The following is a 25506-nucleotide window of genomic DNA, read 5'->3' as shown; positions in this document are numbered from 1 at the left end:
TTGCTAATTCTTATTACTAACTTTTATTTACATGCGATATGACAAATTATTTATGACACGGGAGAATTCATACGCATTCCTTAGATTTTAATACTCCCTCTGTCCCTAAAATCATTTTCCATTTGTATTACACAAGTTTGTCAATACACATTTTTTATTGTTAATATCTTTAATTTCGTACTAATATTAAATATAAAAATTTCATTATATTAAAATATTTATAAATACGAATCCAACAAGATCACTCATAAATATATTTGTTTTTATAGATTAGATATAAATTAGTAGTCAATCACTTACTGTGAACAATATAAAAAGTTAAAATGGTAAACGTATTAAAGGACACGGAATAATAGGATATGATTATATCGAGATGAACTTATATGCTCCGTTAGAGTTTACTCCCTCCGTCCCAAAATGAACTTCCTATATTGACTTTCGGTACTGTTCACAGTAAGCGATTGACTACTAATTTACGTCTAATCTATAATATCAAACATAGTCATGAGTGATCTCGTTGGATTCGTATTTATCAGTACTTTAATACAGTGAAATTTTTATATTTAATACTAATACAAATTTAAAGATATTAACGATTAAAAGTGTGCATTGGCAAACGTGTCCAACACAAAAAGGAAACGTTTTTAGGGACGGAGGGAGTAGTAACATGGAGATTTTATTCATACTCATCTTTTCAAGTATCTTTAAAATCTGAGAAGTATTAATATCCGGACATGACTCTCTTCCTCTTGTTGATATGGTCCAAATCGATACACCGTATAAGAGCTCATTATATGTTTGAATCCAATTCTTTTATCTCGATAATATTAATAATTTTTGTATCTATTTAAAGTTCAAATCAATTTTCAAACATAATTATATATAAAAGTAATTCTAAATCTCCTAAAAAAATTCAAAATATTTTCAAGAAAAAATGTCATTTTTTGAATGATTATTTTCTCGTAAATATAATAAACTTCGCATGTTTTAATTAAAATTTCACTAATACAAAGTAAATTACTTGTCATTTTAGAAATTAATTTAAAATTGTTCTAAATATAATAAATAAAAAATATGACTCTCTATCTCTTATTAGGTCAAAAAGAAATCATAAACAACCTTCTACGATAGAGATCAACCGGATGCCTTTTTTATCAATTTAATCTTATGTTATAAATAATATTTATTATTCGAGTGAGACTTGTTTTCATTACCCAATTTTTATTGGGTAGTTTGTTACATCTGCTCGTGATGGTTTTGTATATCTTCGTATATTTTGAGTTGTTTTTAGTTGAAAATGTGTTATATGATATATCGGGGGATCTAAAGTACGCATGAGGTTAAATTGAACGGCGGTTTAAATCATAAGAGCTCATTTTTTACATCAAAAATTTATATATAATATGAGGGTATTTGTGTACCGTCGATCTCAGTTAGTAGAACTGAAATATTTGAACATTAAATTACATCCGAATTTAATTATGTGAAGGTCAATTTTGATGTTACGGTTTTCAGAAAGATATCGGAAATTGGTGTATGTTGGATTGTTTGGGAGATCATCAAATATTTTTTAATTTCAAGAATATTTGTATTCAATATGCTAATCGATCAGAAAATAAAGATGATAATTATTTAGCGTTGTTTATTTATTTTTCAACCTAATTGCATCGTTGATTGGGGACTTGTCCCGACTGATTTCCTTTCAAATAAAAAAAATGCTTTAAATTTGTGAAAACAATGTAAGTTAATCCCATTTGCTTGGATGGTCGGAGATATTGTGAATGTTTAAACATGGTATTATATTTTCAACAAAATTTAAATGGGTTATATATTTTTAATTTTAATTTTTATTAAATTGTAATTAGATATATACATTATTTTTACTTGTATTGAATTAAATATTAACTAATTTTATTTAGCAAAAAAAAAAATTAACTAATTTTATTTTATTATTTAATATATATACATATACATATAGAAGTATTAACCCAAACGAAGAGATCTTCGCTGTCGTCGTCCAGTTTTATAAACCCGAACCCCTTCTGCCCATTGAACCGAATCACAACGCCGCTCGATCTGCCGCCATTCTCCTTCGCCATTGATTTGTTCTGTGTGTATTATATGTGTCAATTTAGAATTTTTTTACTTTTTATAGACATTTGACCAATTGCACGATATGGTAGATGGGTTGTGAGCTGTTTTAGTTTTTTTTGGACATGTGAGTGGTAAATTCAAATCATTTAGTTTGAAGCGGGAGCTTTTGGGGGGAAGATTGAGTTCGCGGCATCAAAATGACTGCAATATGATAAATAGAAGGGACTTACGACAACTACTTTTAGCCGATGATTTTTTATGGAATAGGTAAGTCCCATGTGAAGAAAAACATGGGCGGAGTTATTGTCTCGCTTACTTTTACTTACTTTTATATATCATTGTTTATCATTTTTTACTTAGGACACACATATTTTTCCACACACAAGTCGGGGGTCTTTTGAGAAAACAGTATTTTCATTCTTTGGAATGAGGGTAAGGCTGCGTGCGTTATTCCCTCCCCAAACACTGCCATAAGCGGTATTATTGGGTACGATGATGATGATGATGATATAGAAGTATTAAAATGTTTTTTAATATTAAAATTACAGTAAAAATAAGATGTATTTTAATATTAAAATATTCCAAATAGATTATTATGATTATATTTTTTATTTATTAAAAATATAGTTTTATATCATAAGTTATATAATTATTCATATTAAAATGATTACAGTATTTATATTTTAATAAATATAGACATGTGTGAAAGATTATCGCATAGTATTTATAACCTGTTTTTGGAAATCTGGGCTTTGTCGTTTTTGTTAGGGAAATTTCTCGATGGTACCCTCGTACAATTGACATTTTCAAATAGTACACAAAATATTTTTGACTTTCAGATGATACTATTATACTATTATGTCATTATATATAATACCCATGTTATTAACCTCCGTTGATCAAACATTATATTTTGGATATCATTTAGAAAAAACCACTTATAGGATGATACTATTATTAATTTCTCTTAAATGTTATTATGATTTTTTTTAATCCTATTATTCTAAAAATTTAAACATACAAATTCGACTAAATATCAGTTGTTAAAGTCGGGGTTAGGTTAAAATGAGGGAAAACTGTTCGAATAAATTTGAGGACAATCAAATTAAGTTTATTTGGATATGATATTTTCCTTTATTCCAATATAATATTTTCCCTTATACATTAACCAAATCATAGTTCAGTTCGATTATCGAATAACTAAATATGCATTCCTAGTACATATTTGTGATTTTTAATCTTTATTCGTTAATCACTAATCATCTATCACATTAGTGACCCAATCCCGAGTTGCTGGGGAATTCGAATACATCTTTAGTTTATAGTTTCTACTTTAAATTGGTTTATAATAGATCGACACCCTTTATATATACACACACGCACACATTATATAATAATAAAAGCATATTAAAATAATATTTTCAGAATAATAGGATTCAATAAAGAAAATCTGAAACATATTTAAGAGAAATTATCAATGATGTCCATCTAAAATTGATTTTTTCGACTAATATCAAAACTATAACATTTGATTAACAGAAGTTAACAATAGAGATACAACATAAAATGACTAATTCAATACATTTTATACTATTTTAAATATATATATATATATTGTTCAATAATTTGAAGGAATTAACTAGTTCAACTAATATTTATAAAACTTTATCAAATTGAAAAATATTTAATTTTAGGAGAATAGTATACAATATTATCAAATTATTATATGAAGAAATATTAGAGTTGTAATGAAAGAAACTAAAAAATAGTTTAAATAACAATATAATTACAATTTTTCCTTCAAATTCTTGAAAAAAATCATGAACATCAATAATAAGTCTTACAATATATAATTTATTTTTATGTTACATGATTGATACTCGGTCGCGTAAAAAATATATATGGATTGTTTGTAAGTGATAATGTGAATACCATATATGAATTATTTTAATTTATTTATTACATAATTTTAATTTTTGAATAATTATAAATACATGTTATTTAACTAATCAATTGTCTCACTAGATATTAATAATGATTATACATGTACATAAATCAGATTTAACATATAAATAATTGAAACCATCGTAATTTCCTAAGAAATGTAACATACGATAATTCACATGTCAACATAGACACATATAACTTAATCTTATTTTGTTAAGAGTAGTGTAAAAAAACTAACATTTTTCCAAAAATACATACGTTAAATTTCAAAAACTAACATTTTTCATTAAAATCTACTTTTATATTAACAGTAGTGTAAATTTTATATTATGATTGCAAGTAATTCTGAATTCAGTTATTCATTTTTTATCTTTTTAAATTGAGTAAGTTAATTGTAAGTTAGTAGAGTACTCAGTAATAATATAGACCAGTTATATAGTTTATTTAAATAAAACTCAAATTTGTTGGTCAACTCTGTATTCAACATATATGTTAGTTTTTAATTTTTTCTTTGTAAACATACTAACGACATTCTACATATTAAGTTTATTTGTTTTATTTCAAACGTACACTGACTACCCTGTTTATATTTATTCATTAAATAAAGTTATACAACACAAACACAAATATATATATATATATATATATATATATTTTTCTTAAGGAGCTATATTGGAAACGTTGTGTAATTTAGTAATGTTTTGTATAAAAATGATACACAGATAAATACGTTAGACATTATACAACATTTACAAATATGAATATAACTAAAAACATTATAATTGCATGCATAAAAAAACTTTAGAAAATAACTCGTGCCTAGGCACGAGTTATTATGCTAGTTGGTTTATAATGGATTGACACCCTTTATATATACACACACGCACACATTATATAATGATAAAAGTATATTAAAATGATAATTTCAGAATAATAGGATTCAATAAAAAAAATCTGAAACATATTTAAGAGAAATTATCAATGATGTCCGTCTAAAATTGACTTTTTCGACTAATATCAAAACTATAACATTTGATTAACAGAAGTTAACAATAGAGATGCGACATAAAATGACATAACAATAGAATTATACCGTCCGAAATCGAAAACTATTTTATGTATTATTCAAAAATGATAATTTTAAGAGGGTATCATTGGAAATTTCCCTTTTTGTTATTTTGTACACTCTTGAAAATTAGTTAACCTAAATTAATCCACATTTTCACTTCCTCATTCCTCAGCTCCCCTCACTCAAACCAAACCAAACAAACCCCATTCCCCCAACCTCAAAAACAACCTTAACCTAGTGTCTTAATTCTCACTAATCTCCCCCTAACCTTAATTCCCCACCATGTCCGATCTCGACAACATCGACCTAACCCCCGCCGACTTCTCCTCCTGTCTCCCCCTAAAAAAGGTCCCAAACGGCGACGTTTTCGAAGCCTCCCGCGCCGGTGACGTCACCCGCCTCAACCATCTCCTCCAGAAGGGCATAAACGTAAATTCACGCGATAAATGGGACTCATGTGCTTTATACTACGCCTGTTTGGCTGGGCATCTAGAAGCTGCTAGAATGTTACTTGAACATGGCGCTATTTGTAGTGAACAAACTTTTGATGGTGATAGGTGTCATTATGCTGCGTTGAATTTGAAAGTTAGGAAGCTTTTGAAGGCTTTCGAGGCGCGGCCGCCGCCTTTGGGGCCGTTGCAAGGGGCGCTTAGGGAGGTTTTTGTAGGGTGTGTGAAGAATAAGGAGTGGTTGGAGATTATTGGTGGGGAGGCTGGTTTTGCAGGTTTGAGGAATTACGTTTTTTATGAAATTTGGCGTGTGTGGCGGGTTCGGGTTTTTTTGATTAATTTTAGTGGAATGTTGTGATATGTGGCGGTTTTGATATATTTTGATTAATTTGTTTTAATGAGTTTGGTGTGTGTGGTGGTTTGGAGTTGTTTGGATGAATTTTAGTGAAATGTTGTGGTATGTGGCAGTTTTGATATATTTGGATGAATTTTGTTAAATGTTTTGCTATGTGGCGTTTTCGAGTTGTTTGGATGTATTTTAAGGGAATGTTGTGATGTGTGGCAATTATGAGTTATTTTGATTAATTTTAGTGAAATGTTATATTATGTGGCAGTTTCGAGTTGTTTGGATGAATTTTAATGGAATGTTGTGATTTGTGGCAATTATGACTTGATTTGATTAACAATAGTGAAATGTTATATTATGTGGCGTTTTCGAGTTGTTTGGATGAATTTTAATGAAATATTGTGCTATGTGGCAATTATGAGCTGATTTGATCAATTTTAGTGAAATGTTGTCCTATGTGGCGTTTTCGGGTTGTTTCGATGAATTTTGTTAATTTGTTATCCTATGCGGAGTTTTTGGATTAGTGTGGATGAGTTATAGTACAATGTTTCCTATGTGGTGGTTTGGACTTTGATCAATTTTAGTGAAATGTTGTTCTATGTGGCAATTTGACTATTTGGATGAATAGTTGCTGAAATGTTTTCCTACATGACAATCTTTACTTATTTGAAATGTTTTCCTATGTGGCAGTTTTCATGATTTTTCTTAATTGTGACGAATAATTTTAAGCAAGAATTAGGAGTATATAAATAATTTAAGAAGGTACTTTCTAGATTGACTTTGAAAAGGGATGATTAAAGAATGAAATGAAGCTGGTGCAATTATAAAGTTGAAGAGTAAAATTTCTATGCATTTCAATTTTTTTAACACCAAATAGATATGTAAGTTCTAGGTGCTGATTAGAATACATTATACTCTAATGTTAGAGGGCTCTGTGTTTATGCTATTCTCCATGTATACTTTTAAATAGTTTCCTGCTATACTTCATTTTTGCCGATTTTTTAGTCAAATCTCTATAATAAACTAGGCCTAGGGAGTCCAAAAAAATCCATTTTTAATGGAGTCTAATTAGATATGCATAACTGCATACCTATTACCCTGTTGCTTGGTTCTTTCACAAATGCGTAAGAAATTTCAGATTTGTTGATCTAGATGTCCAGTGGAGTCATCTACTCTTGTTGGCTTTTGGTTCATATATTTGTTCCATGTCTAGAGTCGTGTCAAATGCCAATACATGTCTGAAAATTCTTATGCATATGTGACGTTAATTGGGGTTACTTTTGGTAGGTAACTCTTTCGATGGAGGACCAAGTTCTACCCATTTTAAACCAGATGTTGTATTTTATGTGCAAGGTAGATCTATTGAAGCTCATAGAGTCATTTTGAGTGCTCGGTCACCCTTCTTTAAGAAAAAATTTGAGACCGACTGGAAAGATCGGACGGAAATTAGATTGTCGAGGGAGAAGTTATCTTACTCTGCTCTGTACTGTCTCATCCATTTCTTTTATTCCGATAGACTTGAAATTGCCGTTGATGAAATGGAAGATCTTGTGAGAATTTGCAAAGTTTGCAGGTGCGACTCATTAAAACGCGTGCTTGAAAAGGATCTGGCACATCAAAAGTATGCAGAGTACAAAGCACTGGGAGATGTAGAAAATTCCCAGAAGCGATTCATCATGCAGGGCCTTTCCCTTCCTGAGGAAGACCGACTTCCCGCTGCATTGCAACGAATACTTCAAATTTCCCTTGCCAATTCAACTGAAGAACAAAGTGTGAATTCTATTGATAAATTTTCACCTCAAGTGACCACAGTGCAGATGAGCAGCTTCGAGGATGATCTTGCAGATATATGTATTAAAGTTGACAAAAAACTGTTCCGTTGCCATCAAGTGGTCTTGGCATCTCGCTCAGAATACTTCAAAGCAAGATTATCGCGTATGGAGGATTTTCTCGAAGGAAAAGGTAGTTTACATGATTTTACCCTTCCATGCCTCGAGGAACATGATCTGAGCACCGATGCGTTTGAGAAGATGATCGAATATATGTAAGTTGTTGAAGTAGGTTGTGATTTGTGCAGACTAATTAGTTGATAACACGTTATAAGTTCTTTTAGTTGTAAAGCACTTGTAGAGAAACTTAAAATTTTGGTTTGCACACTGTGTTAATACTAATGCTGGATGCGAGTTGCTTGTGTAGACTACTTTTGAACTAAAATAAAGCAGTGTGATATAATTCCTCTTTTTCCTGGTTCAGGTACACTGACACTTTGAAGGATATAGACCCAGATCAGGTCTGTTATTCGTACAAGTGCTCAATGTATAATTGTAATTAACTAAAAATGGTATAATTGACTGGCATTTACCCTCACTCCTTACTGGGGCAGGCCGAGGAAATGTTTGATGCTGCTTCAAGATACTTGTTATTTCCGCTGAAGCGTGCTGTAGCTGATGTTTTGCTTCCGCACCTGGAAATGGCTCCTCCAACAGAGTTATGTCATTGGCTGATGTTGGCTGACATGTATGATGTGCTAAATCTCTGTCACTTGGAATTTTTTTTTGCTGGATTCTTCATTTTGGTGCTTTCTTCTTTTTACTGTCTTTATTAGATGTCTAATGATCTCTGAACTAAGTAAAAATTTGAGTCTATGCATATGCTTCTCATGATATTTCTAGCAGCACAGTTCCATAAATGTCAGTTTTTCTTTTGCGAAGTAAATAAATGTCAGTTTTCGGCCTATTATTGGAATACCTGAACTGTCAGAATTTGCATATCGAGGATTCTGGCAGGTTATCTTAGCGTGAACCCGTAAAGGTAGACTACAGGAAGCTGAATAGCTCCATGAATCATGGTGTAATCTATAGGGGATGACTTGGAGGAACATGTAGTTACTGTAAATCCTGTCATACAATCCTGAGAATCGTATCTGGATATCTAGAAAGTAACAAACTAGAAAACTCATTATACTGAAAAGATGCACTCTTTTTGTTCTTTATGTTGTATGAGGTTTGGTAAACTTTCATAAACATAATTTTTAGTGATCAATGCGTGTGGGGAAACGTTTGCATAGGTATTAAGGGGTCCGGACTCCGGATTGATTTTAGCGCTTTTCTAGAAGATTTCTCTTGTTTTCTTCCTTGTTGATCTTTATATGTACTTTTTGTGTTGGTTGTCTTTGTAGGTATGGTGTTTTGAAGATTCGGGAGTATTGTTTAGATGTAATGGCATATAATTTTGAGACATTTGCCGATTCACAAGAATTCCGGGCAATGCTTCTAACTCTCCCACCACCATCAGGAGATTCCTCACTTCGAACCACTGTTCCAAGTGCTCCAGGAGCTGAAGTCACTATGGACGGAGGTAATATTCTTGATGATTTGAGAGAAAAGTGGCTTGAAGCTGAAGCCGCTGAGCTTGACAAAAGAGATGAGAGTGCATTAATTTTTGACAAGCGGCTGGAGATGCTAATGATCGTCGCAGAAAGAGAAAAGTCCCTTAATCACAATGGTGATAATTAGAAAGCACATCTGTATATGTACTCAAATCAGTTTTAAAACCAAATGAACAATTCTTTTTCCCTTCAGCAAGTACCTTGCTGTTGTATTTTTACAAATATTGAGTCAATAATAGTTTATGATAAGGGCTGCACAAAATGTCCCTTTTTTTCTGTAACATATAATGCTTATAATAGGAATAATATTTTTTCTTTTCTGCCTATTTGTTTACCTGTTTTTTGAATTTACAATTCTGATGATGTTGATTTTATGAAATCTAAAATATTTGCATTGACAGAAGTAGTCTCATGTAACCTTGGGGAAGAAATGAAACAATCTTCGAATGTGCAAGCAGTCCTCAGAATTAGTATGCGCGAAAGCTGGTCCAGACACCGGATTAACAAAAAAAACAATCTGTTGCAAAAGATTTCTTGTATTGAAAAGACTAATTACAAAGAAAGCTTCACACCAGCTTCCACTACTCTTTGTTCCTGGCACCACACTCCTCTACTTCTCTTTGTACTTGGGTATTCACAAATAGCTTCGAAAAATAACTGATGCATCGGATCACGAAGGACCGGAAAAAGTATTTATACGTTTGTATACATAGTTTAAATAAACACCAAAATGTAAAGAAGCACTTGTAATTTCATTCTTTTTTCAGTTCTGCTTTACTCGATATTTCAGGAGGCTTCTTCAGCATCGGTTGGTGGCTCTTCTGAAGCAACTTCAGCGTCAATTGGCCCTTCTGATGTAATGGATGCAATGTCAGATGCTATATCTTCTGCATCAGCTTGAGACGCGTCTGAATTTCTAGCACTAGAAGGGAGTTTATGCCCACCCTTATGGATACTCCAGTACATTATGCTTGCTGTTAGGGTGAGTATCATCTTCGAGTTCACCTGTCATTGAAACGCAAGAAAACCTGAAGTTAAGTTTCCAGTGACCTTGTTCAAAGTAATTGCTCATTAAGATAATTTAAGGCTCTCCATCATACGAAATTCTCAGTTGTAACTTGGATTTCCAGACAGGCGACAGTAGCAGTAGCACACATGCTATGCATGTATGCATCATTTATAAAGAGAAACTGGAATCAGGTATTCAGGTTTATTATGATCCAAATCTTACCTCCATAATATCCTCTGGCAATAAAAAGATCGAGCATCCCAGCTTCCGTGCCACACTAATGATATATGTAGCATTTGACTTCTTATCCTCATCTGCATTGCAGGAAGAATTTTACTTATTGCTGCAACTGGAAGTCTGGAAATCTAACCAGAGTTTTAAAGTTACATACCATTTTCACCACTAGTCACAAGATCCCAGTTGACAACCCTTGGCTCCACTGCACTAAGAAGTTCGAGGAAGAAAACCCCATTCGACAGAGTTTTATCCTAAGAAATTCCTCACAAGATATATTAATCAGGTTTATCTGCTTGATAATAAAGTTTCAAAGATTAACATATATCCTCACCTTGAAGCTCTCCATCCGAGTAGTCTTCCCTGAACTTTGAACTTTCTCGTTTGCCCAATTTAATATATCGCTATCTGTTATCTCCTTTCCTTGGGATTGAGACCTCAAGTTTCTGAGCAGTTGAAGCATGCTAAACCTCATCAGTTGCCACAGAAAAGCTGGGGGAACAGAGAAATGAGTTAATATTCTGTGAAGTTGATATATTCTTATAGTAACTGAATGTTTCTGCATCGCGTGTTAGGGAAGTATGTCAGGTCTTATTGAAAGATACTATGCACAATCGAAGCAGACTAACCTACTATGAGCTTCTTGTTTCCTTGTACAAAATCATTTCCATCGACATTCACCAAGGAGAAATTTAGTTCCTTTCCAATTCTAATGGCTGTGTTGCAATTCTCGACTTTCTTTAAAGTTATTTTGATGGGAGGTTTGTTTGCTTTCTTCCAGTTAACCGATCCAGGGAATATATTGTCAAGAACTTCCAGCATGACCCATCTGTATGCAAGGAAACTTATATGTTAACATTTGCATCAGGCATTAGAACTGAAAATGGAAGAGAGGAAAGTTTACCCAGGTCTTATGTCCTCAAATAAGTTATTGACATATGTTTCTATTCCCAGACTGTTAATCCACATACGGAAGCACCTCTCTTCTCTGGAAGTTTCAGCATCATCCGTCATCATTTCTGCATAAGTATCGTAAGTTTGTTGAGTCTCCTCTGGTGGTGCACGTAGACCATTCCTGTAGAGAATAAAACAGACAAAGGATTTTGCGTAAGATGAAGATTATAACAAGTAAGAAACCTATATATAATACGGTATATGCTAGTAGTATCAACTTCATGATAAATTATCAAAGTAACTTACCTATGCTGAAAAATTTCTGCAACAAATGCAATATTTAGATTTGTTGACCCTTCTACAATATCTTTTGGAGTGACGTATCTTTTGCAGTCCATTTTCTCGGCTTGCTGCAGGATCAAGTTTGCTCTTTCAGTAGGATCTTCTGTCTCCAGTGCAGTGTTGTTTTCAAGTTCTGGAGCAAGAGCATTAAGCAAGTGAGCATAGGCTGCTCCATCCTGCAAACGATAAAACCTCCCATGTCAGTAAGAGCACAGGGAACACTTCAAAACACAGGCAAGTCCATTCTAGCAACTAATAAATTTACTAGAAGATTTCATCTCGTTGATTATTATAAATTGTTACACAAAAGTGATGATTGTTTTCTTTCGTGGTAAAGGTAACAAGGTCACATGTTGGGCGGATTAACAGTCATCTCCAGTCTGACGGGTGCTGGACAAATTTATTCCTCACCTTTAAATCCGAAGAAAAATTGGTAACCTCCTTTTCATAACCTGATTTCTTCAATTGAAAGTTCATCCATTTTAAGAGAACCTTTTCCGGAGATAAGCTCATGAGCTCCTCCACATCCTGAATATGAAAAATAATATAAGTATTGCATGTATATCACGATGCAGGAAAGCGATTACTCTCAAATATGTTCTATGATCAACAGAAGATTTATATGTGTGTGTGTGTTCTTCAAACCTTCTCTTCTTCCACCAGCTCCAATAGCTGAGGAGTTTTCTTGAGATCTAGACTAGATAGAAGTTGTATCTGACATAAATGATGCAAGAAAGCACAAAATCAATCGAAAATCATGGTAGTCCATTGCATTTCACTTTTGAAGTTCCAAAAGTTTTAAAACATACCTTAATTATCTGGGACATCAAACCAAGTAGGAGATGGGGCTGTAGAAAATGAAATAAACAAATATAAGCAAATATCGCAGAGACTTGATCCCTATTATGAATAAGTGAATTTTATGTCAAAATGATGAAAGTTGTTTCTGTTCATGATGATAGAAAATTACTTTCTGTTCAGCTTCTGCCAGGTCCTGTGTGCCAATGTTCACTACGGTACAGCCAATGGCCTTGGCGGAGTTGAGGCACAACGTATGATTCTCATTCTTCTCCCACGGATTAAGCACAGCCTTAGTGTTTATAGCACGCTCGTCTATTGTACCAGGTACAGCCAGATTGATAAGCTTACTGTGGGACATTGTTGTCAAATCAAGTAAAAATCTTATGTCCTGAAATAAACTGATAAAAACATTGTAAAATAGGTGCATTGGAAGTACCAGAGAAGAACTCCGTTCTTAACAAGATCAAACAAGGCATTGGTATTTGGATCGATAGGAAGATACTTCTTCAGATACGGATCTTCTCCTAGGTATCTATTGATGTGGGAAACATAAGATTCCTTCTCTGATTGGCTAATGGTGTGTCGAAGAGTGGTTGTGGGAGCCTTGAGGAACGAAGGTGCATTCTTAAGCTTTGATCCACCTGCTTTCGTTTGAGCACGAGCATTTATGTTTAGATATGCCTGCCAGCATAAAAAGAAGATTTAACACTTGCTACTGCATTTTTGCCTCAGACATAATACATCACTGATCAAACAAAGGAAGAATGGTTTTTTGCTATAAACTTTGAAAACTGACCCTCAGGAAGGCTTCAAAATCAACTTCGTGATTCATGTTTGAGTTTGACTCACTCAAGATCGCTTTAATGTCCTTTTCTTTGAAAAGAGTAGCAAAATTCTTCAACTGCAACATCACCGGTGGCAGATCTCTTAACCTGATACGGCCTGATGAATTCCTCGATGAAAGAAACTGCAGAAAATGCCACCCATTTCAGAATTAGATAAAGTACATGTCCATTTGATCACATAATAACCTGTACAAAGCACGCTAATCTGTTTTTTTTAATGGCATCAGGAACCTTCTCACAACATACTTTGGATTTGAGGTTGCGAAGATCGACAGGAGTGAATTGGCTCTCAAGCCATGAATCAGAGACGGTAACTGCTTTAGAGCCTGACATCTTGTAAAACTATGTCTGTGTATCGATTACCGCCCGTGTTGAATCACCACTATGAACAAGAAAACCTAACAGAACACATGATACAGAGCCAAGCATCAGAACTCGATAATAAAAAAAACGAAATCAGATAGATCCTGCATTAAAATTGTTCATCATGCATGCATGCTACAGAATGCCCAGAACTGGCTATTTTCCTTAAAATCTCTCAGCATTTTCGAATCACCCTCGAAACATGTAATGAATTTAAGATAAACAGATGGATATACGCGAAAAAAAGGAGTTATTGCAGCACAAACCTCTTTAAATTGAATGTTAGGAACTAGTTAGATTATATGTGTACTTTCTTCCTCATGCATTGTTGGTTCGCCTGAAAAATTACTGTTAATTTCAGCTTTCAGGCATAATTTGCAATGTGGAAGATGAGAAAAATGGAAAGAGAATGAGAATGAGAGAAAAGCGTTGTACCATAAGGACCCGCAAATTCCTCACAGTGCCTAAACAAAAGATTATGTACACATGTAATCAGGGCTGATCCAAGAATTATATTCCATGGGATACCGAAAAAATTAATAATAAAAAAGGTAAATTTTGTTTTTGGGGGGACACGTCCCTGTGGCCCTTGCTAGATCCTATATATTGGTAAAATTGCAATGCGGTATGCTTTGTTCAATAAAAAATGTTATGAAAGTAGTGTTCCACGTGTAGATAAAAACCGAACCAAACTGAACATATTCCCCTCTTGTAGTGAAACATTGAAGGCGAACCATGAGAATTTAAATCGCGCTAATTAAAATAGATAAAAGGCGCTAATCGCCCTTCAAATGAACTGTGATCTTGACACTAGTGCTGTCCACCTGGCTGAGCAATCTCCGAACTTGATCATCCTTTTGTTAAGTAACCGGTCACATTAAAACCTTAAGGTGATAGAGTAAATCCCGAACATGATCTTATACTCTTTAACACCCCCTCAATCGTACGATATTTTTCGCTACGATTGACAATGACAAATGCAACCAATACCAATATCAACAAATAATATTTAAATTAAATAAATGGGGGTGGGAGGACCCTAAACCGAGCTTTGATACCATGTTAAGTAACCAGGTACACTAAAACCTTAAGGTGATAGAGGAAGACCCGAACATGATCTTATACTCTTTAACACCTTTTACCACGTCAAGGGGTTTTCCAGGAGATCCCAGAGGCTTGCTTGGCAGATCCTACATCAGAGGCAGAGGTAGCTGGAGAAGCTGTGGCTGGTAGCTTATCCAAAAGGCAGGGTCAACATACAAACAAGATTTTGTTGTCCAGCTAACTTTTGCTTACTGAGGGGATCAGAGAATAGATCAATGTATTTAAATTTGTTTATCATATACTATGAAACTTCAGTTCAGGCCATTTCTTTGTTTATGTTGGCTGAGTGACAAGATTTACAATAACAAGAAACACACATTATCAACTGGAAAGGAGAATAACATGCCTTGTTACTCAGAAAGGAGACATGCAGTATCTCCTTGTGCAATTATGCTTGTTCTCAATTTAAACACAATAGGGATGTCGAAAGAAAAAAAAACCATAACTGTGCTCTGTGCAACTTAAAAAATACAGAAATTTATAACATAATGAATCTCATACATGGTAAAGTACATCATATAATTCAAAAAATGGCGTGAAACAAAGAAAAAGAATCAAATGGAATCCTCTTCATATAATTTAAGGCACTGAACAGATTCTCCCTTACAAGAATAAGGCCATTCCACCGGAGATAGCCAAGACCAAGCAACTCCAAGCACTCGAGCTTGTAATCCTGTAAGAAGATGATGGACTTGAAGTTGATTGTGATGATGCATGTCCACCATCTGCATCTGGAGCATCAGCAGGAGATTTGGTGTCTACTTCAGGAGCTGGTGCTGGAGCAGGCATTGGAGGTATATCTGTACCGAAAATTGCTTCAGGAAGAAGCACCTTATCAACCTGATAAACTGCAACAGGATCAGTTGAATGCACACTACTACTGACTTTTGTGTTTGTCCATCCTGAACCAATGAGAACACTTCCAGAGTTATCAGTGAAGTTCAAAGTGTATGCACCACCAGCAAATGTCATAATAGGGCTCGCTTGGCTGAGGTTCTTGAAATCTGCTAGAGAGTAGTAATGTGGCAAGGCATGAAAAAGGCAGAGTGACTTGAGTTGTGCTGCAGTGAGGTTGGATAGAGAAGGAGTTTTAAGTGATGAAAACGCCTTGTCTTTGGGTACAAACAAAGTAAGTCCTTCCTCGGTATCATTGGCTTGGTTTTGAAGGGTCTCAATAACTTTAGTTGACACAAGGTAATCGAGGAAAGTGTGGAATGGACCAGCAACAGACAGTAACTCGGTGAGGTTTACGTGTTCTGGTGCAGGTGCTGGTGCTGGTGCAGGAGTTGGGACTATAGACAGTGGGGGTGCTGGAGGAGATTTAGCCTTTTGTGCATATGCTGATGTTGAACACAAAAGCACTAGTGTGCTACAGACAACGAGCATCATGGTCTTCTCCATTAGAGAAATCTTCAAATTCCTGAAATTTAAAGAGGCTAATCATAGTTAGATCCGAGCAGTTTAACATCACCAACATATTGGATTACACTGTGATCTGTCACATATATAAAGACAACCTAATTCGAGGAAACCAATAATGAAATCCAGATCAGACAGTCTGTTTAGCTAGACCACAGCCTTGTAGCACACTTTTTTAGCTTGGTAACCCAATCACAATGCAAGTAGAGAACTACAGAATTCTCTAAAAACAGCACCCTTGCATATCCGCAGGTGGTGAGTATCCGATTTCAACAATAAACAACCAGTGTATTTTTCAATTTTTTCGATTAGAACAATTTTTACAAATTTATTCGAGAAGTGAATATTTGAGTCCAACAACTCAAGAAATGGACTGCAGTGGCTAACTTAATACTCTAAGCAACTGAAGTTTTCCCTAGACTGTCTTAAAAAACAGATCAAGATTCCATTTTTATAAGCTCTAAATCACTACAAAACATTAGCCTGAATGTTAATCACCACACAAACAACAATAGCTAAACAATGTAGTAAATGAACAATGAAGTTCACTCAAGATTATCTTGTACAAATCAGATCAAGATTCAATTTTTATGAGCTCTAAGTAACTAAACCAGCCTTATATCACTACAAATCAACACAAAAACACTAAATGTAAACAATGTAGCAAATTCAAGCATAAAAAGAACAGATCTAGATCAAACAATATAAAAACACAAAAGAAACAATGACAACAAATCAAGAATAGATACAACTTAATGTATGCAACACTATAGCCATACAAAGAAACATAGCAAGAGTGATGATGAGAAAACTGACCTGTAAAGAAGAACTCAGAGAGAAAAAGTGTGAATGATATCAAGAATGAGAGAGATTAGAATGCAAGAAGTGCTTATATAGAAGAAAAATAAATGGGGTTTTATTGTTTTATTGTTTTATTACATTCAAGACTTAGAAGTAAAACTAGTGAAAGTACCAAGCTGACACTAAGTTAAACAACAGAAAACACAGTTAACAGCAACAAAGGACAAAAATTTAAAACAGAAATATGGAAGATTATTAAAGGGAAAATGTATTGGAAGGTGGGCTTTCTATATCATTAGCCTAACTATTATGTTCTGTTTTTATTTATTTAAAGGTGTGTATCATCATCTGAGTCCAACCTTACACTCTACCCTACCATTCCCTGCTTCACCAAAATCATTTTTTTAACTTTATTGATCAAAAGGATGAAATTGGGTGGAAATTTATCCGATTTTTACATTTTTCGTCTCATAATTTTTGTCACCGCTTATTTTTCACGTACATAGCATTTTTAATTGGTTCATTGTCACCGTTTCATTTTGCACGCACATAGCATTTTTACTTGATTCGTTTAAGTTACAAATGTCAGGATGAACGGAAATGAAAAATACTATTTTATTATCGACATAAATTTGTGTTTCTTTTATGTAGAAATACAAATTTAATTGTAATCTCTCAAATTTTATGTTAAGAGCTCAAGTATTCGAATCTCGTTATAAAAGTTTGTATTTATTCTTTCGAGCGTCCCCTGTTATTAATGAGGACATGACCATTAGTCCATTACAATGTAAATCATGAAGCAAAGTTTGGTGATCATGTAAACAGCTGGATATGGATGCACAAACAGCGAATGTCTATATTTCATGTAATTGAGAGTGCCAATTATGTTGTCACATTTGCTTTGGAGAAAATTATTAGACTTGTTTGTTTAAGCAAAAACATTAGAACCTTGTTTTCTAATATTCTTTGGTAATAGATACATCATCAAGCATTTGGGATTTGTCACAACTTTATTTCGCTAGTAGAAAGCAAAATTTTTGCAAGAAGAAAAGCTCGTGTTCATACAACACGCACACATGTTTTTACTGAATTTCGAACCAACGACCTTTTATCCGAATTAAAGAAAAGGATACGATAATTTCATATAGTACCAATTAGTGTAGCAGCTTCTTAAGATCTTAAAAGTAAAATAAGCATCTGCAAGGGGGACACGAGCTCAACCATTATACCAACATTTCGTTGACATGTCTCATTGTTGCTGCTATGCTGTCAGCTACTACAAGACGAGCATCCAGAAATATGCCCCCAACACCGACACTCTTCTTACCCTTTACTTTTTCCCCTTGCACATTTCTTTAAAATATTTTAAAAGTGTAAAGTGCTCAGATATTGACAAATATTCTCGAACACGTATTTAGGGAACTTACATGAGTACTTAATGTAATTTAATGACATATTTGTAATTGTTCGATCAAGTTCTGCAATTACGAAAATACACATATTGTCGTTAAAATTCTTTGTATTTCAGTTAAGTTAGGTGAGTGTGTAAAATTAACTGCGTTTTCGAGGCACTAAAAATTTTACAAGCTTTAACTCGAATGTCGGCATTATTAACAACTTTGACTAGTAATTTAGTGAGGGTTTGTCTAGTGTAGCACTGAAACTTATAAGTTGGGAGTGCTTTGATTGATGTAGTTGTGCAGAGAAATTCATCGTTATTAAGAAGTGTTGGTTAATCAAAATTATATATATAAAATTTATATAATTAGAAAGTATGTTTAATCTATTTTAATATGTAATTTTCAATTTTTCAGAATAATAAAAAAATAAATTTTTATTTACGGTCAAAGTTGAGTAAATTTGACCATCAAAAGTTAAACAAGACAGATAAATTGGGACGGATGGAGTATAAATTTGGAGGGTTTTGATTGGTGTAGTGTTGTGAATGCAGAGAATCCATCATTATTAAGAAGTGTTGGTCAATCAAAATAAGTCAAAATTATAAAAATTTGTGCTTATTGTGAGGACATAGAAAAACCGATTTAGTAAAACTTGTCTACTCAAAGATAAGATACAACACCCTAACAGTTAAATGCACTAGCTTACTAATAATTCTGATCTTTGATAGTTCTACAACCCCAACAACTGTGATTAATAGTGCAGCTTGACAATGAAAAGTGGGAAAATCTGTAAATAAAACAGAATCTACAAGACAGTGCAACTCCACCAACTAAATCATGCTCACCAGCTATAAAAACAAATGGTAACTCGATTCTGAAAAATGACAGAATTTGACAACCAAGCTCTTCACTTATTGCAGGATAGTCTAATTTTGGAAAACTTCGATTTTTATACTTGAATTGTGCTTATGATTTGGCCCAATCCTTCCGAATGTCAAACGTATACTGGATCTCCAGGTAGCGCTTGTTATCGTCGTCAACAAACTGAAAAAAATATGAGATGAACAACGTTTCAGGACATCAGTTAACTTTATGAATCCTGAACTAGAAGGAATATGATCTGAAGATATTTATTTTCATATGATTAGATTTGAACAAGTGGAAAATCAGCGTTGAGCGACGCTGGCCCAAAGTTTTGATAGGAAAGACTTTTTTAATATGCTAAGCGATCTGATAATATCATCATTCAACAAATATGTATAGGCTCGCGCTCATGTGAGAACACGTGAGAACAATTGTTCTGCAGATTTATAAAAGTGCAAAGTAATTGTTCTCACGCTGAAACTGTTTTCTACTGAGCGTGAACCTATACATAGATTGCTGGATGCTCTCAGAGAACAGAGGCGGCGACATTTTTAATTTTAACCTCATTTCCATGTCATATCTATCAGTTAACCTATGCTAAATTTTTTAGGCATCCTAATTCCTAATGTTTTTATAGTAATTTCTCAGTTGAACCTCAGTCATGGTCAGTGATCACTTGGCATGTCCCTTGTTATGGATGATTATCGGAATTTTAACACAGATTCATCAATGGCGAGTTTTCAACAGTTTAAACAAAATAAAAAAGAATAGTCTACAGCTATGTACTCAGATTATTACATCTATGATTCATTCTATTCCAGTTGCTTTAATGAATATCTGAGGTATATATGCATTGAGCTTATTGGCAGTAATAACGATTATCTGAGGCATAAATGCATTGAGCTTGTTAGCAGTATGGCATTGTTTGTGTAATCATATGTCACGCGTACCTTTGATTTTGCAGAATATTGGCCTCTAGCAAAGTAACCAGAAGGAGTGGTTTCTTCAGGCACATCAAATGTGTAGGGCTCTGACTGAGGACTAAAAGTTCCAAACATCAATTTTTCGCTGTCAACTGAAATATATAGATTGTTAGATAAAGCATATATCTTCACAATTTTGGTTTAATTGGCGGAAATAACTTAACTATCTCACCTTTGATACCAGTTTTCCAGACATTGTTTGTGTACCTAAGGCCAACGACAACGTTATTACTGACTTGGAATGAGAATCTCAAGCTATAAGGACTGCCTTCTTTCAACGTAAACCACAGGCCTTTTGGTTTTCCATCTTCTGGGATAGGGAGAACAATGTCAGGTCTTCCAGGAGAGAGGATAGAAAGGCTGATGATCTTTACTTCTGGATCTGCAGATTCTGCAACAAATGAAGTGATGAACAATGTTACAATGATGGAATCATCTTATCTTGTAAGTCTAATCAAACTATCCGGGGTTAAGTAACTAGTCACGCTAAAACCTTAAGGTGGTAGAGGAAGGTCCGAACATGATCTTACATCTAGGACCTGGTACAGGTTGGCTTATACAAACTGTTTTGATCATATTATTCAAGCAAATAACCCCAAGAATCAAAATCCAATTTTGAAAACAGTAATTACTAGACAATGAATACAAACCTCCAACATTGTTAATATTCAAAGCACCAAGAAGCTGTTCCTTCCACCTCCTCAAACTTTCGTCATCCTAGCAAAAAATCACGCAATATCATCACCAAACATAATAACTTAACAACATCACGAAGATAAAGGGTCATGCTTCAGCTCCGCGACAAATTATTCTATCCTACAAACGATCATCTAAACACCCGTCATACTGTTACAATCACATAATATCGTCACAATACTACAAATCACCTATCACAATATTGCAATTAAGTCATCCTAGCAAAAAATCACGCAATATCATCAACAAACATAATTACTTAGCACATCATGAAGATTAAGGGTCATGCTTCAGCTCCGCGACAAATTATTCTATATTCTATACTACAAACGATCTACTAAACACCCGTCACACTACTACAATCACATAATATCGTCACAATACTACAAATCACCTATCACAATATTACAATTAAGTCATCCTAGCAAAAAAACATGCAATATCATCAACAAACTTAATTACTTAGCACATCATGAAGATTAAGGGTCATGCTTCAGCTCCGCGACAAATTATTCTGTATTCTATACTACAAACGATCTACTAAACACCCGTTACACTACTACAATCACATATTATCATCACAATACTACAAATCACCGATCACAGTACAACAATTAAGCTAATAAAATCGATATGCACGTAAACTGAAAACACGCGATAAAAATATGTTACAGACCTTGTCCTTTTCGAGCTGTTCCTTGAGAGTGTACTGAGGGCCTAGTTGAAAACCAGCATCATCATCTTCATCCTGATCAATGCCAGATAAAGAAGCTTGATCACTTGCACTTCTTTTCTCTTCCTTCTCTTCACTGTTCGAACTGGTCCCAGCAGCTAAAGACATCGAATGATCAAAAAACTAATGTCAAGCCGAAAATTATTAAAATTTTCGAGATTTCGCACTAAAAAAGATAATAACAGTGCAGAGTACAGAATGCAGGTAGACCCTAGATAAGTGAAGATAAAATCTTGAGATTCTGGATATTTATAGGAATGCAATAAAAAAATTCGAATGTGAGATGATTTTGATTTTTCTAAAAATGGAAATAACGTGTTATTTCGCGTGGAAAAGTCTCTGTCGAAATCCGGATATATGAGTTGATGAATAATGACATTGATTAGTGTAGGCATGACAATGTGAATCATATAATTAATAATTTATTTTTCTTTAAAAAAAAATTAATTCGTAATTTATTTTGAGTGTTAACAATTATCATCAAAGAAAAGAAAGCATTAGAATAAACATGAAATTATAAATATCATATAAGAGTTTGTCTCCATATTTTTTAGTAAGAAGCAAGTCTTGCGGCAAATTTGAAAATTTCTCCTTTTGTCTTCCCAAATAACGAGTTTACTAAGCCACATTTTATATCAACCTTCTAAAATAATGTCCCGTTTTTTTATTTCTTATATGATCTTGTTCATTCTAAAATTAGGAATAATAAATTAATAAGTTTAAAAACCGTTCTCTCGTTAAACGTGTTTACTTCAACGAGTCGCTATGTTATTATTCATAAAAAATCATAAAATTATATTATTTATTTACTAAGCCGCGCTTCGCAACGGTCTTCTAAAATAATGCTTCGTTTTTTTTATTTTTTATCTGATCTTGGTCATTATGAAGTTATGAATATTAAATAAATATAATAAATCAAGAAGTTTAAAAAATCGTTCTCTCGTTAAACATATTTACTTCAATGTGACGCTCTCTCATTATTCATAAATCTAAAATCATAAAATTATATTATTTGTTAGTCAATAATGAATTAAATATTTTTTCTATTTAATAATATAAAAATTTGAGAAAATTACCAAAATAGATTGAAATGATAAGCGCCACCTCACCTACTCGTCTTCTCTTTACATAAGTAAAATATAATATAATAATATAATAATATTACAAAATATTGAGAAAACATATTTATAGATACTTATTTTAATTATAATATTTCATTGGTTAAGAATTAAAAGAAAAGTTTTAGAAAAATATAATATAGTAGGTAGGTTATTTTAGGAGAAAGTGGAAAAATGTTATAACGTAATGTGTAATGTAGAAGAATAACAAAATAGTAGATTTAAAGAGAAATGAGAAGTTTTAGGAGAATACTGTGTTGATAAGTTGATTTCGAAAATTTTTGATGAAAGATGTTGTAAATGTCTTAGTAGAATATTAACTATTAAGAATGATGATAAATATTTATAGATACTTATTTTTGTAATATTTTATAGGTTAAAAATTAAAATTTTAGGAAAATATAATATGATAAATTATATAATACAGCAAGTTGATTTTAGGAAAAAGAGAAAAAATGGTAATAAAAAGGAAATTTAGCAAATATTCTTTCAAGCATATTCATTAGTAGAAAACATGTCGCATATTCGTTGGAAACTGTTGTGCTCAAATCTTATGGATGAGGAACCAACTCCAGATGATGGTATGTTGATGTTAAAGATTCCAATATTCAGTGACAACACTAGTGCCATAGCAATCTCCAACAACCCAGTTCAGCACTCGAGAACAAAACACATTGATATCATGTACTCCCTCAGTCCCTTCCAATTGTTTACATTTCTGAGCAAGTGTCCGGCACGTATTTTAAGATGCATAAAAAGTATAGTTATGTAACTTATTTTAACAATTTTCTTTTTCTGAATAAAAGTTCAATGTTTTAATTTTTAGTCAGAAAAACAAAATTGTAAAAAAAAATTACAAAACTATACTTTATATGCACATTAAAATGCGTGTCGAACACTATCTAAAAAATGTAAACAATTGAAAGGGACAGATGGAGTATCATTTTATCAGAGAGCATGTCATAAATGACACTGTGAAATTATATTTTGTACCCATATATGATCAAATTATAAACATTTTCACAAAACCATTGGATGAAAATACTTTCTCTAAGCTGTTTAATGAACTTGGGATGTTTAATCTTTCTAATTGAGTAAATTAGAAGTTAGTAACTGCATTTTAATTTGAATAAATTTACTTGTTAATTAATGTCAATATTTGTAAGACACGTGAATTTATATGCCATTATTTATTTCTCGTAATTTAAATATTTGTGTGATTGTATCTAATTAATATATATTTAAGCACATTTATATTATCAAAATATGTGAAAATAATTTAATCATTATTGATTAAATTATGAGTAAAATATTGCAGTATAATTTTGATACAGAAAATTGTGATATTATCAATTTAATGATAATTATTATAATTTATAATCAAAGTTGTGATTTATTAATTTTAGTGGACTTTAAATATTTTAATATTTAAAGGGGTTCATTAAAATTAAAATGAATTTAGCAGCATTATTTTATCTCAACAAAATATAATATTATCAATTTAAATGATAATTATTGTATGCTGATGAATAAAACTATGATATTATGATTTTAGTGAATTTTAAGTCATTCTATATTTAAAAGATTCACTGAAATTTATAATAAGCAGCACAAGTTCTCCTTGTAATTTTCTTAAAAAAGTTTTCTAAGCGCTCTGTAGTTGCGTTTAGTGGGCAAATTCTTAGAAAAATTTCTAAGTAGTACTCACTTGCGCTTATAGGAGACGCTGTTGTCGCAACTGAAAATCACATGATTTTGTTTAAGTCACGAGGACTACACTGTCGCAAGTGAGCCTACTTAATTAATTTTCTAAGTACAAGGCTCGCTCTATGCGCAACTTAGGTATCCCTTTCATAGTTTCATGTATTCGCAAGTGGCCCTCCCCTATACTCGCAACTTAGTTGTTAAACTAAGCCAAGTTGAATTCCGCTGTGATCACAATTTAAATTTTATTTTCTAAGTGTTGACCACATTAGTCACAACTTAGGGAGTTGATCATTTTTTTCCAATCTGCTATATATATATATAATTCCTACAATTTTTTTCTTCATATACACACACATACATTTCAGAGTCGCAAGAAAGATTGAGATCCAATTTTTTAATCGATCAAATCCATAATAAAACTCTGCCAAAATTAATAACTTTTATAGATTATTGATGCCCTGAACACGTGCTACATTTTGATAGTATTTTCCATTGGTTTGCTCAAGGATTAAACAGATCGAGATTTGGTAGTTTCTTGGCACTAAGGCACCGTATGGTTTTGTGATTAATTGAAATTATTGGTTTTTAATACGAACAAGACAACTCTGGGGTTTATATTATTATTTGTTCTATAAAAGTTTATGTGTGTTTTTAATTCCAGTTTATAATTAAGTGCACAATTTAATTTGTTTTAAGATCATAATTTTATTCTCATTTTTAATTAAATGACGGATAACATTATGATTTCAAAAATAAATTGTGTTTCGATTACAAAACGCGATCCAGAAAAAATGGGTATTTTTGAAAAATGGATCCATTTTCTGAATGAACACTCGATTGTGCGCTATGCATTAACTACTGACGTCAATTTGAATGTTGAGTTTCTTAGATATGTTCACA

The 25506-nt window shown here is 32.9% G+C and overlaps 4 protein-coding genes and 1 long non-coding RNA gene across 6 annotated transcripts; 2 read left to right on the top strand and 3 right to left on the bottom strand.

Annotated features, from left to right (window-relative positions):
- Window positions 1–5246: 5246 nt before the first annotated feature.
- On the top strand, window positions 5247–9619 carry LOC141706639 (BTB/POZ domain-containing protein At2g04740). The gene is made up of 5 exons (XM_074509421.1): window positions 5247–5834; window positions 7193–7949; window positions 8159–8195; window positions 8289–8422; window positions 9084–9619. Exons 1-5 carry the CDS (start codon window positions 5393–5395, stop codon window positions 9418–9420), a joined length of 1707 nt encoding a protein of 568 aa, XP_074365522.1. The 5' UTR covers window positions 5247–5392; the 3' UTR covers window positions 9421–9619.
- Window positions 9620–9751: 132 nt separating this feature from the next.
- Window positions 9752–14178, bottom strand: LOC141706638 (fimbrin-5-like). Its single transcript, XM_074509420.1, has 15 exons — window positions 14048–14178; window positions 13665–13816; window positions 13370–13540; window positions 13010–13254; window positions 12743–12920; window positions 12582–12620; window positions 12418–12486; window positions 12184–12300; window positions 11737–11948; window positions 11441–11611; window positions 11166–11365; window positions 10871–11028; window positions 10694–10790; window positions 10525–10616; window positions 9752–10298 (listed from the first exon to the last, which is right to left on the bottom strand). Exons 2-15 carry the CDS (start codon window positions 13749–13751, stop codon window positions 10080–10082), a joined length of 2055 nt encoding a protein of 684 aa, XP_074365521.1. The 5' UTR covers window positions 13752–13816; window positions 14048–14178; the 3' UTR covers window positions 9752–10079.
- On the top strand, window positions 12108–14273 carry LOC141706640 (uncharacterized). Of its 2 annotated transcripts, XR_012568869.1 has the most exons (5): window positions 12108–12205; window positions 12754–12897; window positions 12995–13190; window positions 13306–13728; window positions 14150–14273. It is a non-coding gene; the product is annotated as an uncharacterized LOC141706640 (long non-coding RNA). The 2 variants fall into 2 exon arrangements; XR_012568868.1 differs by lacking the exon at window positions 14150–14273 and having other exon boundaries at window positions 13306–14032.
- A 1073-nt stretch (window positions 14274–15346) lies between these two features.
- Window positions 15347–17274, bottom strand: LOC141706637 (fasciclin-like arabinogalactan protein 7). The gene is made up of 2 exons (XM_074509419.1): window positions 17121–17274; window positions 15347–16305 (listed from the first exon to the last, which is right to left on the bottom strand). The coding sequence occupies exon 2, from the start codon at window positions 16284–16286 to the stop codon at window positions 15489–15491; it is 798 nt and encodes a 265-aa protein (XP_074365520.1). The 5' UTR covers window positions 16287–16305; window positions 17121–17274; the 3' UTR covers window positions 15347–15488.
- A 2197-nt stretch (window positions 17275–19471) lies between these two features.
- LOC141705406 (rho GDP-dissociation inhibitor 1-like) lies at window positions 19472–21896 on the bottom strand. Its single transcript, XM_074508383.1, has 5 exons — window positions 21725–21896; window positions 21003–21069; window positions 20525–20743; window positions 20320–20444; window positions 19472–19549 (listed from the first exon to the last, which is right to left on the bottom strand). The coding sequence occupies exons 1-5, from the start codon at window positions 21887–21889 to the stop codon at window positions 19472–19474; spliced, it is 654 nt and encodes a 217-aa protein (XP_074364484.1). The 5' UTR covers window positions 21890–21896.
- Window positions 21897–25506: the final 3610 nt, after the last annotated feature.

The sequence above is a fragment of the Apium graveolens genome, chromosome 2 (genome assembly GCF_009905375.1).
Source record: "Apium graveolens cultivar Ventura chromosome 2, ASM990537v1, whole genome shotgun sequence".
Classification (NCBI taxonomy): domain Eukaryota; kingdom Viridiplantae; phylum Streptophyta; class Magnoliopsida; order Apiales; family Apiaceae; genus Apium; species Apium graveolens.
Note: the sequence above shows the minus strand (reverse complement) of the source record. Positions and strands in the feature narration are given on the sequence as shown.